At 40.3% G+C, this 18,283-nt stretch overlaps 1 protein-coding gene and 1 long non-coding RNA gene across 3 annotated transcripts in view; one reads left to right on the top strand and one right to left on the bottom strand.

Annotated features, from left to right (window-relative positions):
* Positions 1 to 14,435, top strand: part of LOC147026675 (uncharacterized) — a 46,961-nt gene extending 32,526 nt beyond the window's left edge. The window contains exon 3 of the long non-coding RNA XR_015058459.1: positions 14,162 to 14,435. This is a non-coding gene — a long non-coding RNA (uncharacterized LOC147026675). The remainder of the gene's footprint in view (positions 1 to 14,161) is intronic.
* Positions 2,869 to 18,283, bottom strand: part of LOC147026674 (calcium-activated chloride channel regulator 3A-1-like) — an 85,952-nt gene continuing 70,537 nt past the window's right edge. For both annotated transcript variants that reach the window (XM_085882365.1, XM_085882366.1), the window contains exons 10-14: positions 15,610 to 15,834; positions 14,442 to 14,712; positions 13,871 to 14,035; positions 11,935 to 12,156; positions 2,869 to 3,897 (exon numbers count right to left, since the gene is read on the bottom strand). In XM_085882365.1, coding sequence (XP_085738491.1) covers positions 3,452 to 3,897; positions 11,935 to 12,156; positions 13,871 to 14,035; positions 14,442 to 14,712; positions 15,610 to 15,834 — 1,329 coding nt within the window. In that variant the 3' untranslated portion in view covers positions 2,869 to 3,451. The remainder of the gene's footprint in view (positions 3,898 to 11,934; positions 12,157 to 13,870; positions 14,036 to 14,441; positions 14,713 to 15,609; positions 15,835 to 18,283) is intronic.

The raw sequence follows: 18,283 nt of genomic DNA, 5'->3' as shown, positions 1-18,283 counted from the left end.
GATGCCATTGTTTGTGAGGAGGATTTCATTGGAGCACTCAGTTCTTGTTGTTCATAATGTAAGCCACAAATTTCATCTTATTGCACTGTTTAATGCTCTCTCCCTCTCTCTCATGGAGTATCCATTGTTGGAAAGGGCTGTAATGTATCCCTTACATCAGGAATACAATTTTGAAGGCATGTTCACTTTTCACTAAATGGAGTACATTAATCCCCCGTTTATCGCGGGGGTTACGTTCCAACCCCCCCCCCCCTCCCCCGCGAAAAGTGAAAATCCGCGATGAATGGACGCCTCCCCAAAACACATTTTAAACTCAATTAAACACATAAAGAAAGCATTTGCAAGCATAAAAATGTACAGAAAATAATAATAATGGAATAAAAAACAGTGAAAACACATTCTAAACTCAGTATGGTAAACTCAGTAACGTTGCAAGATCGGGTTTGAGGTGCTGGAGATCGACTCGTCTGGTCTGGTCGGCTTGGCAGTGATCGGGTTCGAGGTGCCGGAGATCGACTCGTCTGGTCTGGTCGGCTTGACAGTGATCGAGTTTGAGGTGCTGGAGATCGACTTGTCCGGTCTGGTCAGTTTGGCAGTGCTCATTCAACCGCGGCAAACCTTTTTCCTTCCCGAAGCATATCTAGCACCTTAACCTTCTGTACGTACCTCGCTTTCGTGCGTTGTGTGACTGGTCGAGCGCCACGCGTTATAATTTATTGCTTAAATAATTTATATTTTATATATTATTACCGCGATATACCGGGGGAATCCGCAGAAAAAATTAGTTAGGTTCCAAGGGAAAACCCGCGATGAATCGGGGGCGCGAAAGGTGAACTGCGATATCGCGGGGGATTACTTTCAGAAACGGAGAGAAGTTGCATTAACGTTTCCAGAGAATTCAAAATTGGCACAACCCACTAGTTTTATACTAGAAATGATAAAAGTTTCAAGTTCTGACCAAAATCCCATAACAACCCTTGTTATATCAATTCGACAAACTGCGAGAGTCGATCCCACTATATTGGCACCTGTATGATTCATTCATGGTGAGGTAATACGCTCGACCTGTCTCGCTCAGGTTGACTCCACGCAATGGGGGTCTGATTAAAACTGTCCCCGAATCTGAGGAGGCATAAAGCCAGCTTCCTCCTATGTCAGCACTCGCCTTGGGACACCAATCCCATAGAGTGAGCCTCTTGGCCATATTTCTGGTGTCCTTTGTGGAGCGAGTTAAGTTCTTTGTCATATTGATTCTAAATAATCTCTAAAAACAAACAAACCCACCACCAACAGTAAGGGCTTGCCATCACTGGCAAAAACAACTGACTTTTCTGAAAAGTCTCGTTAATTCAGGAAACAAACGTATTACTTCGCTTCCGAAGGTGTACGGAGGTTATGTTTTCACTTCTGTCTGTCTGTTTGTCTGTCTGTGAGCTGGATATCTCACAAAGTTATTTGACGGATTCGGGCGGAATTTGGTGGACAGGTTTGGTGTATGAGAAGGACAAATTCATTTGATTTTGGTGAAGATCAGGATCCGGATATTAGAATTTTAAAAGTGATTTTTCACCATTAAATGATAGGACCAAAATCGGTATATAGCACGATACCTCAAGAGGTTATGGACGGAATCGGATAAAACTTGGACAGGTTGGGAGCGTGACAAGGATGAACGGATTCGATTTTGGTGAAGATTCAGATACGAGAATTTTTTAGTGATTCTTCACCATTGAGAGATGGGGCCAAAAACGGTGCATGACATGATTCCGTCTTTCAAAAAGTTGTGGACGAGTTATGACAAAACTTGGTGGATGAGTCGGTTGGGTGACAAGAACAAGCTGATTAGATTTTGGTTCAGCGATGCAGCCTGGCGGAGGTTTGCACTCTACCGAGTGCCATTCTCGGTTAAACTGTGACGTCACCTGTAATGCCTGGAACTCGATGTAATAAGTTGTAATGATGTAATAAGTTGGTTCATGGCTTTGATTTTCTTTCTTTTTCTTTTTTTTCAGGATCAGCATCATTCTTTGTGGATATTATTTCGTCATTGTTTTGTGCTTTTGTTTTTGAAATATTTGGTGGTCTCTTCTACTTCGACGTACTGTATTTGTATGATGCTTCTTTTCTAGCTGCTTTGTTGTTGTTTTAAGGCCAATTTTTGTTGTCCGTTTTTGTTGGTTTACCTTGCAGAAATGTGCACTTGGCACATTTGGCTCGGCCAAATTCCATTTGAATGTCGTCGGAGTACCGTTTCACTAATTTGAGTTGTTATGCTAATTCCTCGTCATTCAGCGCGAAGACTTTAAGTCATCCATGTACAATTGATGTATCACCTTTGCTGTTTCTTTGGATGTCCTTCTATTGGATGTTCACATGTATCTGTGTCCTTGCTCATGACTAAGGTTGCTCAATAGGTCCAGAGCGAGGCAAAACAGCAGATGGGAAAGGTTGTCTCCTTGGAAAATATTGCATCATATCTTCACCCATGGTATTTCAATCTTTCCTTCTAGATGCTGGAATGTCAATGTGGTATTCCAGAGCTCCATTGCTTTCTCAATCAAATGATTATTTGGGATTGATATTGTACACTTGTATGCATTTTATCATCCACGAATGTGGGACACTATCAAAAGATGTTTGTGTGTGTGTGTGTGTGTGTGTGTGTGTGTGTGTGTGTGCATGCATGCGTGTGGGTGCGCGCGCACACACACACACACACACACACACACACACACACACACACACACACACACCTGTGTGACTGTGCATGTTTGTGGATACTTGTGCATTGATGGGGTTTGTAGAACGATGGCATATCCTATGAGATGTTTTGGGAATGCAGAAAAAGGCTTGTCTCTTGGGCGTGCCTATTCGATTGCACTATTTATTTTTCTCTCCGAAGCCTTGGGCGTTGGTCTTTATCCAGATAAGCTGCATTCATTCACTCATGGAGCCTCATACGTGTTTTCAGCACCAAGCGTAATAATAACCAAAAACATTTTTTACACTCGAACTGAATACCGTATTTATGGTTATGAAAGGAAGGCATCTAAGTTTGATTAGCTTAGTATCGAAGAAGTAAGTCCATCAAAATACTTTTCTCAAAATAGTCAATCAAGGAGTGAGATAATCACATACTAAGTGAGAGGAATCAAACTTATCATGTGACGTTTGGACAAAGCTTCGTGAAAGGTTCATCTTCATATGAAGAAGAACCAAGTTGTATACCAATAGTTCACAATTATTCTTTTTACATGTGTGAACACTTCGTACACATCGTTGTAATGGGTTCAAGTGTCAATATAAATATGCCACTTGTCCTTTAAAAGACAAAAATGCCATAAACAAGTTCCTAACAATCTATAACTGATGTGTTGCAGTTTTTATGACAAGTTTTAACAGTAAAGGCAATTTTCAGTCATCTGTACATCCTGAAAGCAAAACTGTTTACCTATACCACAGTAGATGGCTTACTTTTACGGCACACAAATGCAGTTACAAGGCCCACCAATATGCAGGCCAAAATGAAACACCCAAACGCAATGCCAAAAATGATTTTTAACGGGAATTTGTTTTTATCTATTTTTGGGACGATCACTGTGCGCTCACGACGAGAAGTAAAGTTCACTTCTGCTTTGGAAATCGATAGTGGGTACACGCGTGCCATGTTTGACATTTCAGATTCAAGGTTGGTCTGGTCGTAAGCCCACATTGCAAAGTACATGACCTCTGGAAGGCTTTCAGCCTTTGAAATGTTCACGAGAACCCGTTCGAGGTAGCCGGCTGGAGATGGAGACTGCAGATTTCCTTCAATGTCCTCTTTGGTGATTATGCTTTTTGCAGAAACGTCCAGTAGTTCTGGCATAGTTGTGGACACCTTGAGGCGGTAACGTGATGCTGTTTGGAGATGAAAGAAGATATTTTATTGGATACATGATTAAGGCTCATGGAAGAGCTAAAGCAGAATGAAAGGGAACAAAATAGAAAGCAGATAACAACACAGTAGAAGTGAGGATGAAATCAAGAAGAGGGGGAGAATGACACATGGGGGTGGGGAAGAGTTGTGGGGGGGGGAGGGAACAAGCTGCACACTAGCTGAATGAAACATAGCAAGAAGAGGAGGGAATACAGGGATGAAACAGAAAAGGAACAAACCAACCGATAACTAACAAATGAAAAGATGTGATGAAGAAAATCACAATAACCTGGAAAAAAAGGTGTACTTGGGTTGGGTCATTTGGGGGTACAAGAGATCTTATCAAAGAAAGCAAAATACATGGACATTATGAGACAGGAGAAATGTAAATTAACCAATATTTGCAGTAATAATTGCAATAATAACTACAACGGCACACGGTAGAGTGCATACCTTCTCCAGGCTGAACAGTTTACGTTTTGCTTCCCACTGATAGGTGGCATCTGATGACTCAGACCAAAATCTAATTGGCTTGTTATTATCATCGAATGAACTCATGCACCAAGTTTTGTCATAATCCATCCACAACGTTGTGAAATATCATGCTATATATCGTTTTTGGCCCCATCTCTCAATGGTAAAGAATCGCTTGTAAAATTAAACAATATCCCCCTTCCGCCACGCGGCGGGGAATAAAAAAACTCGTATCTGGATCCAGATTCTGATCTTCACCAAAATAAAATAAATTTGGCCTTGTTACACAACCAACCTATCCATGAAGTTTCGTCCGATCCGTCCATATCCTTTTGAGATGTTCTGCCATATATTGTTTTTGGCCCTATTTCTCAATGGTGAAGAATGACCGAAATATTCTAGAATCTGGATCTAAATCGGAACCAAAGTTGTGAAAAGCATGATACTTGTGAAATCCCCGAAATGAATTTGACCATAAAAATAATTGTTGGTTCAATGCAGTGACCTGATATGCAAATCATCTTCAAATTTCAAGTCAATTGGATGAAAATTCACGATTTATAAACTACACCTAAGTTGTTGACCTTTGGCCTATGTTGACCTTTTGGTCAATGTTGACCTCAAAAACAATTGGCTTGCTGAATTTAGTGACCTGAATTATAAATCCTCTTCAAATATCAAGTCAATCAGATGAAAATTGACACTTTTAGAAATTCGGCCCATGTTGACCTTTTGGCCAATGTGGACTTCAAAAACAATTAGCTGGTTTAATTATTGACCTGAAATATAAATCCTCTTCAAATTTCAAGTCAATCGGATGAAAATCAAGGATTTTAGAAATACCACCTGAGTTGTTGATCTTGGGCCCATGTTGACCTTTTGTTCCTTGTTGAATGCAAAAGTAATTGGCTGGTTGTATTCACTGACCCGAACTATAAATCCTCTTCAAATTTCAAGTCAATCGGATGAAAATTGAGGATTTTAGAAATCTCACCTAACTTGTTGACCTTTGGCCAAGTTGACCTTTTGGTCAATGTTGACCAATAAAGTAATTGGCTAGCTGAATCCAATGACCTGAAATATAATTTTTTTTCAAATTTCAAGTCAATTAGGTGAAAATTGAGGATTTTAGAAATACCACCTTAGTTGTTGACCTTTTTGGTCGATGTTCACCTTAAAAATAATTGGCTGGTTGAATTCAGTGACCTGAAGTATATATCCTTTTCAAATTTCAAGTCAATTGGATGAAAATTGAGGATTTCAGAAATACCACCTAAGTTGTTGACCTTTGGCCTATGTTGACCTTTTGACCTCAAAAACAATAGGCTTCTTCCTTATGACAAAATCTACCATGTGGTGAAGTTTTGTGAAGATCGGCTTAAAATTGCGACCTGAAGGTGACAGACAGACAGACAGACAAAATTGACTAACCAATATACTTTAAAAATCTTTGATTTTGCAAGGAACAAACAAAATCCCTCCCCCCCCCCTTAAAATTGATAATCTGAATCAAAGCTTAGGTCAATCAGATGAAAATTGATTATTTTTCAGATTGAAATTGATGATTTTAGAAGTTTGACCTCGAGTTGACATTTGATCTTTTGACTTCAACAAGAGTTGGTGTCCAAATTCAGTGATTCATTATGCAACTGCTTAATACACGGGTTAATAAGATGAAAATTGACGATTTTTCAGATGAAATTTGATGATTTTATAAGTTTAACCTTGAGGTGACCTTTGACTTTGACCTTTTGACCTCAAAAATAGTTGCTTTACCAATTTAATGATAGACTATGCAAATCCTGTTCAACTTTCAAGTTCATAGGATGTAAATTGGCGATTTTTCAGTTAAAAATTGATTTTAGAAGTTTGACCTTGAGTTGACCTTTGACCTTTTGATCTCAAAAATAGTTGGTTTCCAAATTCAGTAATTTACTATGCAATTGCTGCTTTTACTATGCAAATCGGATGAAAAATGACGATTTTAGAAATCTGACCTCAAGATGACCTTTGACCTCAAAATCAATGGGCTTCCCAGTTGAGACTACCTCTGCAACTTCATAAAGTTTCATGACGATCGGTTTTGAATCGTGACCTGTCCGCGATTGACAAACAGACAAACAAAAAAATGAAAAATCGTGCTAAGCACGACACTTGGCAAATTAGTTGACCTTTCCGTGTGGTGGTCCAAGCTGTAATGTCATGGAATGTGTGGTGTTTATTTGTTGATACGTTAATAAAATGACGCGACGTCACAAATAACAATTATCAGGCGCGTGTTGTCATGGTAACGGCAGCAGATTGAAAATTTTCACAACTTATTTAAAGCCACCATGTGACATTCAACAACTTATCATCAGTGCATGTTGCCTTCATTCTGATCGTAGAAAATATTTGAAAATACCGAGGAACATTGCTTTTCAACCAGCTTTACGATCCCGTTATCAGGTTTGAAATATGTTGTAAAACAAAAATATGTATTTTATGTGTGTGTTTTTCATGTTTTTGGTGACCCTGACCTTGACCTTTGGTCAATTTCGATCAAACTTTGTACACATGTTAATATTACATGCATAAATAGACAGTATAAGTTTCAATATAATAAGTGCAAAACTGTTTGAGAAATAGCCAAGTGTAGTTCACAAAATTCCCCATTGGTTTATAATGGGTGATAATATAAAGTGATGCAGAATCCAGATCCTGATCTTGAACATCACCAAAAGTCACATATCTTTTTGCACTGTGGATTTCTATCAGCTGATAAAATTTCATCCAAATCGGTTAAGAATTGTGACCTGTAGAACGAATAGAATTTTTTAAAATCACGCCAATAGCTAAAAACTTTGACGTCATACGCTTGCGAAAACTGTGCATAATTTGTACTAACATGCATTTTAAAACATTTAGATATTCCATTGAAGTTTGTTTTGGCGTCAACAGGAAGTCGCTACGACTTCCGGTCACCGAGTTATGTCCAAAAATGTGTTTTCACGTTGTGTGATGTCACGTCGTGACGTTTAGTCCGATTAAGACGGGGTTTGGACGCGGACCGTCTCAGGTGGATTGCCTATCAGGTGTAAAAACTTAAGAACGACTGGTCCAGCCGTTTGGGCTGTAGACGACCGGACAAACAAACAAACCAACAAACAGAAGACCAACAAACTTGACAAAATCGAAGATTTCGCCAAGTAGCAAACACAATAACAAATTTGACCAGCCAATATACAGTACTTGAAAACTTTTCGATTTTGTAAGTAACAAACAGACAACAACAAAATTGACAGCTTTCGAATCAAAAGAAACAAAGAGGGACAGGGAGAACAAGGAAAGGCACACATGTGGATGGTCAACATCACAATAAAACCTTTCAATTCTTAATCAAGTTGATGTTAAATCATGAAATATCAGCATTTTGACTGATGGACTATTGTTTATCTTCAGTGGGGAGAGAGGAGCTTGGCTTGCGCCTCGGCACTTCCTTGTTTGAAGGTGATTCTCTGTCGGAAATCGAGCTACTTGCATTTAAATATTTATATTCCGAATGCAGTATGGAAAGTAATATACAAAGGAGCCATAGTCTCCATGGGACTACGCAGTGTATAAAGTATTCGCAGGCTCTTGCAGATCTTAAACAAGGAAATCAGGTCATTTGACCCACTGAATTGGGAAAGCAACTATTTTTGAGATCAAAAGGTCAAAGGTGAACTCAAAGTCAAACTTCTAAAATCATCAATTTTTATCTGAAAAATCGTCTATTTTCATCCACCAGTGGATAGGTGAGTCATGGTTGTGTTGCAATCCCGAGTTAAAGTTTTTGCTTCAGCTTTAAACAACCATCTTCTTGATGTTTTATGAAAGTCTAAATAACCTGATCTTGAAAGGGTGACTCATCCTCGTATGAATGCATGTATGCATGTATTATGCCTGGTGTTGGCTTAATGGTTAGGGTAGTGGGTTTGGGATCCCAGGATCAAATGAGTTCAAATCCCACTTTACTGTTGAATTTATACCAGGTGGGGTTGACTCTGCCTGACATCCTTCTGAGGTTCACAAAATGAGTGCCAGTTTGCTGGTATCCTGTGTTGGAGTGGCGATCCGTCCAGTATTGTGCCCAATAGCCAATGTGATTGCTGAGGCAGCACCAATGCTCTGCACAGAGTATGGTATGTATGCATGTGTGCATGTCTGAACCTTGTATAATGGAAAATGGCTTTGTAAATCGCCACCAATTTTACAAACGTGCTGGGGATACCTAGGGTCGGGTCGTGGGAACAAAATCCCCCCTCCCCAAACTCAGGCAAGGATGGGGAGAAGACTTATGATTTCTGCCTGTGCGTATGACACAATGCACGTGGTTTACTAACTCTTGCCAGAGGGAGGGGATATTACCAACTACGGGCACAAAATAAATTTTCTGCACCTCTCCTTCGCTCCCCCCCCACCCCCAAAGGTCGGAGAACTGAGAAAACAGAGGGAGCGATATCGAAGAATAAGTGGAAAAAAAAGAGGGACCACTGAATTGCTTGCGATGTGAGAACAACAAACCTAGTGGTTTTGTTTCATCATGGGTGATTCCAACAATGTTGCAAGCTTTAGATTCCACAGAATCTCGGAGAGACAGATGCTCATGTGCCAGCTCAAAAGGCAGATCAGTCCTCTTTTGAGCTACTTCCAAAGGCTTTGTAGACTGTGAGTAGTTCTGATTACCTCTGCCATCGAAGGTAGACAGAGATTATGTTTTCACCCTTGTCCGTTAATCTATTTCTTTGTCTGTCTGTGAAGAGCAGATCTCAAAAAGTTATGGACGGATTCAGACAAAGTTTGATGAACAGGTTGAGTGTGTGACAAGAACGAATCGTTTCGATTTTGGTGAAGATCCGGATTCGGATCTGGATATGAGAATTTTTAAAGTGATTCTTCACCGTTGAGAGAGAGAGGGCCAAAAACTATATACTGTATAGAATATTTCAAAACGTTGTGGATGGTTTATAACAAAACTTGGTGAATGAGTTGGGTTGGTGACAACAAGCCGATTAGAATTTTGTTGAGGTCCGCATGCAGATTTGGCCTATCAGTGGGCTAAAAAAAACATAAACTGTTCAGCCCAGCAGAGGTATGGACTCCATTGAGTGCCATTCTAGTTTTTCATGAAATAATTTTGAATGACAAGCAAGCCAACTTTCCTGTATAGTCAACCCAGGAGATGGCTGATGTCCTCAAAGGTCAAGAGATTTAACATTTTCCAGTGGTTGACTATGGAAATAGATAGGTGAGTTTGTTTGTCTGTCCTGGAAGAACTTCACCTTTTGATTAAAAACAACTCAAAAGGCTGAGGTGCAGGACTTACTTCACTTATTGAGGTGAATGATAGGTGTGTGTTTTTAGCCTTCGTCTTTAACCGCTTGTGCCCTCTGTTTTCCCTCTCCCCTTTTATGTTTTTATTTCTCTGTCAAATTGTTATACGACTTGTTTACACAGCTGCTGTAAGATGGGACGCATCTCCACACATCTTTTATTTTGCTGGTTCTTCTCATGATACTAGTATACATCTCTTCCCATCTGGAATTTCCTAAAATGACAACGTTCACAATTTTCACAACACTTCTCAAAACTATCCACCTCGGCATTTATTTGTTAAAATTATGACCAAAACAAACAAAAAATGGTTTAATTACCAACTTTAGTCTTTGAATTAATATTTCTCTTTTGAAAGCTTTTTTCAATTTGAAAATGAAAGTTGCAAACTATATGTAAAATTGAATATATATATATATATATATATATATATATATATATATATATATATATATATATATATATATATATTTTTTAACTTCAAAGCAAATTCCAACTGTTCAGCATTACTTTCACGAGCCCTCCCACTACAACCGCCTGACTCTCACTGAGCAGTAAGAGCTCCAGTCCAAAGAAGAGAAATACATTATATTAATTTTTTTAATGAACACCTTGTAAAAGGGAGGAAACTCTTCATTATAAAGATACTAGTCTAAACGCCCTTTAACAATTATGGGTTGAAATTATTTTATTTGAAATATTCACGGAGATTGGAAGATATGATATTTCATAGCAAGAAAAAGCATCATTTTAAAACACTTCATGTACAAATGTGACCTAATTTTCTTTATCTTGTAGGATGTTTTGTTTCGACGGTACAGCCTCATAAGCATGCCAAAGTCTGAAGCCTCGGCGAAACATCAGACGTGTTTATATCGTCTTTTAGTTATTACACAACCTGCGGATGTAAATGAACACTCGTTTTATTCTGCGCACGTTACACATCATGTGCAGTGAATTTCACCTTCCTGCATCTTGTATTTATTGTTATTTTACAAAACGCTTCTGTACACCACCCTTGAGGTCACCTTCTCCAATTCACCGTCTACAATTCCAATCGAAGAAACGTAATTACTCTTTAATGAAAAAAAATTTCAGGTTTTTTATCCTGAAAAATATACTGTAATGAACACACAGTCGTGTGTGTTAAAATATTGGCCTTCAAAACCCAACTCAAATCACCCTTATGAAGGAGGTCAGACAAATACACAAATACACACTGTGTTTTATATCCGTAGAGTCCAGCATGAACAGTTTTACTGAGTTTTACAATTAGCCATTGATTTGTTACTGCATTCATTCAAGTCTGGAGTTCAGTTCGGAGAAGGGGAGAAAACTGATGGCTGACTGGATGGGGGGAGGGAGCACCGCCCATCATCACACCATCTGCTCCTCTCCCACCCAATCAGCAGCTCTAGCATCGTGTGGAGCCTCCCCCTACCCCCATTTTGACCTGCAGGACCATGGTTCCTGCCTGCCTCTTGCTCCTCCAGCCACACATCCTACTGAATGTGCAGTGCCCGAACGGGCTATTCTTCATGTTCATTGTCTTATCTCTCTCTCTCTCTCTCTGGTCTTCTAATGTGGAATGCTTAAGGCCTTAAGTTTGGATACATGAGATTCCTGTTTGTACCAAACCCAAGGGCACATATTTTATTTGTTATAAACCTGTTTATTTTGTATTATAACCGTTCCCTTCCTATTCTTCCCCCTCGCCATTCTCAATAAACATCATAAACTTACAGGGTCTCTGAGTCATTCCGACCGCTATTGATCGCTGGTTGAGAATAGCCAAGTTGGCTTCATATCCTTTGGAGGATATTCGAGTCTCGAGCGCGTAATACTCATTAACAAATTCAACGCTTCACAATTTAGAACTACTGGTTCGGTTCTATCTTTGACAAGGACCCTGGCGAGGTAAGGTGCCTGGCTTGCTGCCCGATCGGCCACTCAAAATTGAATTCGGCATAGGAGCAAATAGGCCCTTAATACTGCCCAGAGTGGCTTGACCATTTGGCCGATGTTATCCCTGTGACAAATTATTTGAATGACGAGCATATGTTGGTTTGATAATTCACAAATGTTCTTCTGCACATGTTTATACAAAAAAACAAGTCATAATTACTCTAATGATGTGAAATCAATACCATGAAGACAGCAATGGCAAAACTTCCACAAATTTGACGAACCTTGTCCTGAGTCTGCATCGTCCCCAGGTGCAGTCCAGGTGAGCTCCACTAAACCAACCTTTCGCTCATTGGCATTGAGATCAATGATCCTGTTTGGTGGGAAAATATCAATGGAAGCACCTGGAGGTATGGAGATCATAAAACTTTCCCCGGATTGAGTCCGGCTGAAGTCTCCCGTTGAAGTGAGTGTCGGTGCTGAAGAAACATTTCTCCATTCACCATCTGCACACAACAGCACAACATCATTCATTTTGGTAGGAAGTTCCAATCAAGGACCAGGCATGGAGATACCCACAAAATCACAATTTTATAATAATCATTTTTGTTGGATTGTTGGCTTAGTTGTACATTTCTGTTTATCATGATACCAAGTGAAAGAATTGATATAATCAGATCTTGTAATTCTTACTTTTGAAAATTCATCAGTGTTTCACTTCATAAATGGCTTATGCCTCCAGTGCCTCATTCAGTGTTACAGCTAATGGATTTGACGATTAAGGGGTGCCATTCCCCCATGTCGGGATGTCATTAACTCATATGACTCCATAATGAAGATATAACTATAAAGCATCTCAAATTGCAAAGCCAGTCTGTGTCTGCATTGCACTCAAACTAAACTTTACAAAAACAACATTAAACAAATTTTTTTTGTACATTTCATGAATTCGTATTCATTATATTCTCATCATGAAGGTTTTCTGAAGATTTCATGACAAAAGCTCAAATGGTAAAAAAAAAGTTATGGCCTGGACAAACACACTGAAGCTCGATGGTAAATAAAAAAAACACACGGAAGCGATTCAAACATGGTGACTCGCACTTGACGTGCTGCGGAAGGGCTAATAAAGCCTACTTGTACTCAGTACGACTTTTCCCTTTGACATTTTGACCGAATTATTAATTAGTGTTCTCCATTTTCTTAAAATGAGGGTTTGTTGAAAATTTTATGACAAAAGCTCAGGTGGTAAATTGTTATGGAAATCTAATTAGGAAAATAAATCCAAGGTAAATGTGGACTCAATCAAACCAGGCCAGGATTGTGAGAGTGGGGAAAATGGATGGTGGACAGAACGATTCCAAAAGTGATACATATCCAAACCATCACCCAAATCAACTGAAACAAGTATTAAAACAATTTAATAACATAGGTGGATTTAATCCATACCAAAATAACAAAATATATAAAACATAAAGCATTTTATAATTTTTAAAATGATAATCTCATCGACATTTCTGCATATGTAATCCACATCATGGACTGAACCAAAAGCCTGGATTGGGGGAGGGGGCGAGAATGTACCATAAGCCGAATATAATAACATAGATTGATTTAATCCATGCCAAAATAACAAAATATAAAAAAACATTTAGCATTTCATTACTTTAAAAAATTGCAGAAACAAGAAAATGAAACATAAAAAATGTAAAAACATAGAGGGATGAAATGTCAAAAAAAAACAACCAAACAAGGTAGGAATTACAACAAATTAAGACGCCACAATACGACACCACAATCCTCTTATGGATTACCATAATGACATCTTTTGACATTTTCCTTTTGTTGTAGGATTGTATCAAACCAATATCAACTGCTTGTGGTATCAAATGTGCTCGTGGTATCAAACCGATATCAAGTGCTTGTGGTATCAAATATGCTCGTGGTATCAAACCGATATCAAATGCTTGTGGTTTCAATCCAATATAAGTGCTCATGGTATCAAATGTGCTCGTGGTATCAAACTAATATAAGTGCTCGTGGTATCAAACCAATATCAAGTGCTCGTGGTATCAAATGTGCTCGTATCAAACCAATATAAGTGTTCGTGGTATCAAATGTGCTCATGGTATCAAACCGATATCAAGTCACTGTATCAAATTCGAACCTGTATCAAATATCATGTCCAGTGGAGCAAAAACTCTGTCCACAAAGATGTACCTTTTTCTTTGGACGGGATGAATTCACTTCCAAAACCACGTCGTGATGAAATTTTGGAAAATCCTTCCTCTCCTTTCACAAACACTTTCAAGTTGCATCGTCCGGTTTTGCTGAAGTTTGTAAAGTACCGCGTATAAATTCCATCATCCTTCAGAAGGTCTGAACCTGCAAGAGAATGTCACATTTCATTTTTTAAAAATCTCAAACAAGGGAGTAAGTTTTAAATCAAACATAATAAACTATGAAAGAGATGTTTGTGCAATGTGTCCTGATTTGCTTTTGTTATTTCAGGAAAAATTGCAAACTGAACATTGCAACCCAAAAGAGGAAAACCTGCCCCTGTTGCATCCTGATCCGTTTGGTGTACGAGCACATTACTCGCCAGCTCTTCCATGAGCCTCGACTATGTACACAAAAAAAATCGATGCAGCTGTGAAAATACTCCATGTAAGTGTTATGTCCTGTGTTTCTTGCATCAATGTCCAAATCTCTCAAGAGAACGATGTTTAAAAATCGTTCATTTAACGAATTTATTTCTAGAACGATTGCTTATTTCTTGAAAGAAACTTACCTGCTCCATTATCCAAAAGTTCTAAGCTCACTACTGACCCATGCTCATCCTCGATTTGGGCAAGCACCTTTGCACCAATGACTGGCCTGTATTTCTGCCTGACTGTAGCATATGCAATCATCGGTTGTGGCCAAGAGTTCTTGTCCCCATCCATATGTACGTCCACGGTGATGGGCACGATGGACGGGTCCCACCTGTGACTGGTCACCGTTATGCTCACTTGATCCTCTGATGTGTTGTTATTATGAACAGAGTAATGCCATGCTCCCACCTGGGGTGTACACGAAATATGCATGAAACATTTCACTGGCTTCCACCAATTGGTTTTCACAATGGGAAAAATGTTCGAAAAAAAAAACAAAAAAGCAGTTATAATTTTCTTTCTTTCTTTACTACAGTTTTGACAGTTCATGCTGGAGCTGTTACTGGTTTTACATGCAGGATAGAGGACATCAGTATACCTTTACACGAATTACAAGGACATAAATAGACAATAAAGCATTGCAGTATGTGGGATTTGTACCAAAGATTCCAGTATCCTGAGATAGGAACATTAAACAGTCCAACCAAAATACTTTATTTATGATCATGAATTTTTTTAAGATCATGTTGTGTTTGGATTATATGTAGAATCCACATACCACCATGCGGTGATCCCTGTGGATGTGGTACACACACACACACACACACACACACACACACACACACACACACACACACACACACACACACACACACACACACACACACACACACACACACACACACACACACACACACTCACACACACACACACACACACACACATACACACACTCACACACTACCCTGTTCAGCCCCTCCTCCCCAAGCTGTTGAGACTTGGCAACCACATATATATATATATATCTGGGAATCATAAGTGGATAAAGTGAGTTGGTGTTTGCATACGGGTTACACTGGTGGACATGGTAGCTTTGTTGTAATTTGGTGGTTGCAGGTTCAAATGCTGATTCAACTAGGAGTGTGATGGCAAACCACAAGATGGTTGTTGTAATTCATGGAAAGGTTCACTTGTGTTTTGTCATGTCCTTGTCAATGTAATACAGTGTGTGTACAAGCCCCTCCATGAATGAGCCTTACATCACAATTGGGGAAAAAACAAAGATAAATAAAGTAATGTATTTACTTCTCTTTGGCCTTGAAGTTGCAAACGAGCAGTCTTGAAAGATTCATCAACAACAAAATCATTAATTCCATAAGTTATTCCCTTTGGGTTGGTGATGTGTATGTTTGGGGGTTCCTGGTTTCTCCATGATATGGAAAACGCGGTGTTGGTTCCAACTGTTCTGTCCACGTACACTGTTCCATTAAGCCAGTCATTCATTACCAACATCGTGCTGGTGCTTTCGAGCTAAAGGAGGAAACAGCACAGGGGAAAGCAAGCATTAGCAATCAGTAACTTTGTGACCACACTAACTTAGCCTTCAACACATTGAATATATTACTAACTCCATTGACTTAACTGCAAGCTATTATGAGGAGAGTGCTAAGGTAGGGGGTGATGGTGCATGCAGAAGTGACGGTGTGTTGAGTGCAGGTAATGGAATGAGAGTGGTGAGTGCAGATAGCGATGAGGGTGTGTGAGTACAAGCAGCGGTGAGTGGGGGGCGAGGGTAGGCAGTGGTGAGTGGGAGGCGAGGGTAGGCAGTGGTGAGTGGGAGGTGAGGGTCGGCAATGGTGAGGGTGTGGAGAGTGTCGGCAGCAGTGACCGTATTATGGGGGTAGGCAGCGGTGAGCATGTTGTGGTGATGGTGAGGTGAGGGTCGGCTGTGGTGGGGTCTCTTATATTTTTTGTATACAATGTCGAGGCTTGTATAAGAGCTAACACACAGAACATATAACAAGGGAGCAGGAAACAGGGGTGGGAGAGGGAAGCACAAAACAGTGGGGAACAAGACATTAGGAGATCTGTGGAAAGGAGAGGGCTGGGGTACATGGGGTAAACAAGATGGACACTACAGGGACTTTCAGGAAGGAAAACAGTGAATTTGAAGGAGGTGGGTTTGGAGTGGGTTAACGGGGGTAGAAAAGATCAAGGTTTTGGATGGGGGAAGATATGAGATGATGGTGAACAGCTGTGACGGTGAACACATGGAGGGAGGATTGGGATTGAAGAGGGTGTTTTGGAGTTTGTTCCAGAGGTGGGGAAAAAGTGGAATGAAAGAGTGAAGGTGAGCAGTGATTGTTGATTTTGGTAGTTTCACCAGAAGGGAATTTTTGGTGGACCTCAAGTGCCATGTGGAAATATAGGGGGAACAGAGCACAGACAGAACAGGGGGGAGGGGGGCAAGGCCAGAGAGGAGATGGTAGAAGACAGAAAGACAACTGATGTGCCTGCGATGAGAGACCCAAAGACTCAGCTTCATCGTATGAGGTACCAATGATCCTAAAAGCCTTGGTTTCCACATGAAGCTGAGCTAGATATGAGGCAGGAGCACCAGCCCAGTTGGGAGAGCAGTACTCCATCAAGCTGTGGATGAAAGCTTCGTATGTGGTTAGGAGCTCAGGTGTGCCAAGCAAGGACTTTGCATCACGGAGGATGCCCAGTCGGCAACTGGCTTTGGAGGCCAGCTTGGAAATGTGGCTTTTCTAGGAAAGATCATGACAGATAGTGAGACCCAGAAGCTTGAATGAAAGGACCTCTTCAAGAGGATTGTTGAGAAAGTAGATTGGGGTCGGGGGGGGGATTTCCAGAGGGTTATTTCGGGGAGACATAGTGAGAGTGTGAGATTTGTGGTTGAGGCAAGGAATGTAGTGTTGTGGCTGAAGCAATGGCAGGCAGTGGTGGAGGGTGGGGTGGAGATAAATACGAATGAGACCAAGGAGATTTTTTTTGGGGGGGGGGGGGAATAAACAATGTAGATTCTTCATTCTGCAGGAATGATCATAGACATAGAGTTGTGTTTTGTTTTGAAGGAGCAGGAGTAGGTGCTGTTGAAGTGAGGTTAAGGACATCTTGTCGATCGCAGCAGGAAAATGTTCGCTGTGATAGATGTAGGAGCAAATGATACAGAAAACATTTACTGGGAGAATTTAAAAATAGATGCAGGATATTGGGTAGCCGACTGAAAGCAAAGGGTTGTGAGGTAATGTTTTCTGGTATTCTTCTGAGACGAGGAAACGGAACATAAGTCACAAGTAAAGCGATATATGTTAATCTATGGTTGGAAGAATGGTGTATGCAGCAAGGTTTTGGGTTGACGAAACAATGGGAACATTTCAGGGGTAAAGGAAGTGTTTTCAGAATGATGGCCATGGGAAAAACTTAAAGGGGCACCAATGCTTGCAATAGGAATTGAGGAAGGAATTCAGGCTTTTTTAGGCGAGAGCAGTGGTTCCCAACCTTTTTCTGATCGAGTACCACTTGGAGGTCCCATACCGTCGCCGCGTACCACCTGGTTCCAGAAAAACTCAATTCGATAAGATATCAATTTATTCACAAGTAGAACACACAAATGAACGAACTGTCAACAAAGAACAGAATTTAATGTGAGGGCTGCATCTGTTTCTTCTCCACCAGCTGGTCGATGCGAGGCATAACTTTGCTCACAGCACATCGAAAATCATGCCCGGGCGCAGCAAGATGGTTCCGGCTCTTTGACTTGATGGTCATCATGGCTGAGAACCCCTGCTCGCACTCCCACGTAGAGGGGAAAATCATTAGCTGGGGAACAGCGTGACAGGCTAGTGTCGGGTACGAGGAGGCCATGGTCACCCAGAAGTTCATAGGAGAGCATTCCTTGTGCTTCGTCTTTGCTGTCTCGTCAGCCTGGATATCTATGAGCCTCTTGTTCTCCGGT

This window comes from Eptatretus burgeri, chromosome 5 (assembly GCF_056783735.1).
Source record: "Eptatretus burgeri isolate ZD-2024b chromosome 5, Ebu_testis_v1, whole genome shotgun sequence".
NCBI classification, from domain to species: Eukaryota; Metazoa; Chordata; class Myxini; order Myxiniformes; family Myxinidae; genus Eptatretus; species Eptatretus burgeri.
Note: the sequence above shows the minus strand (reverse complement) of the source record. Positions and strands in the feature narration are given on the sequence as shown.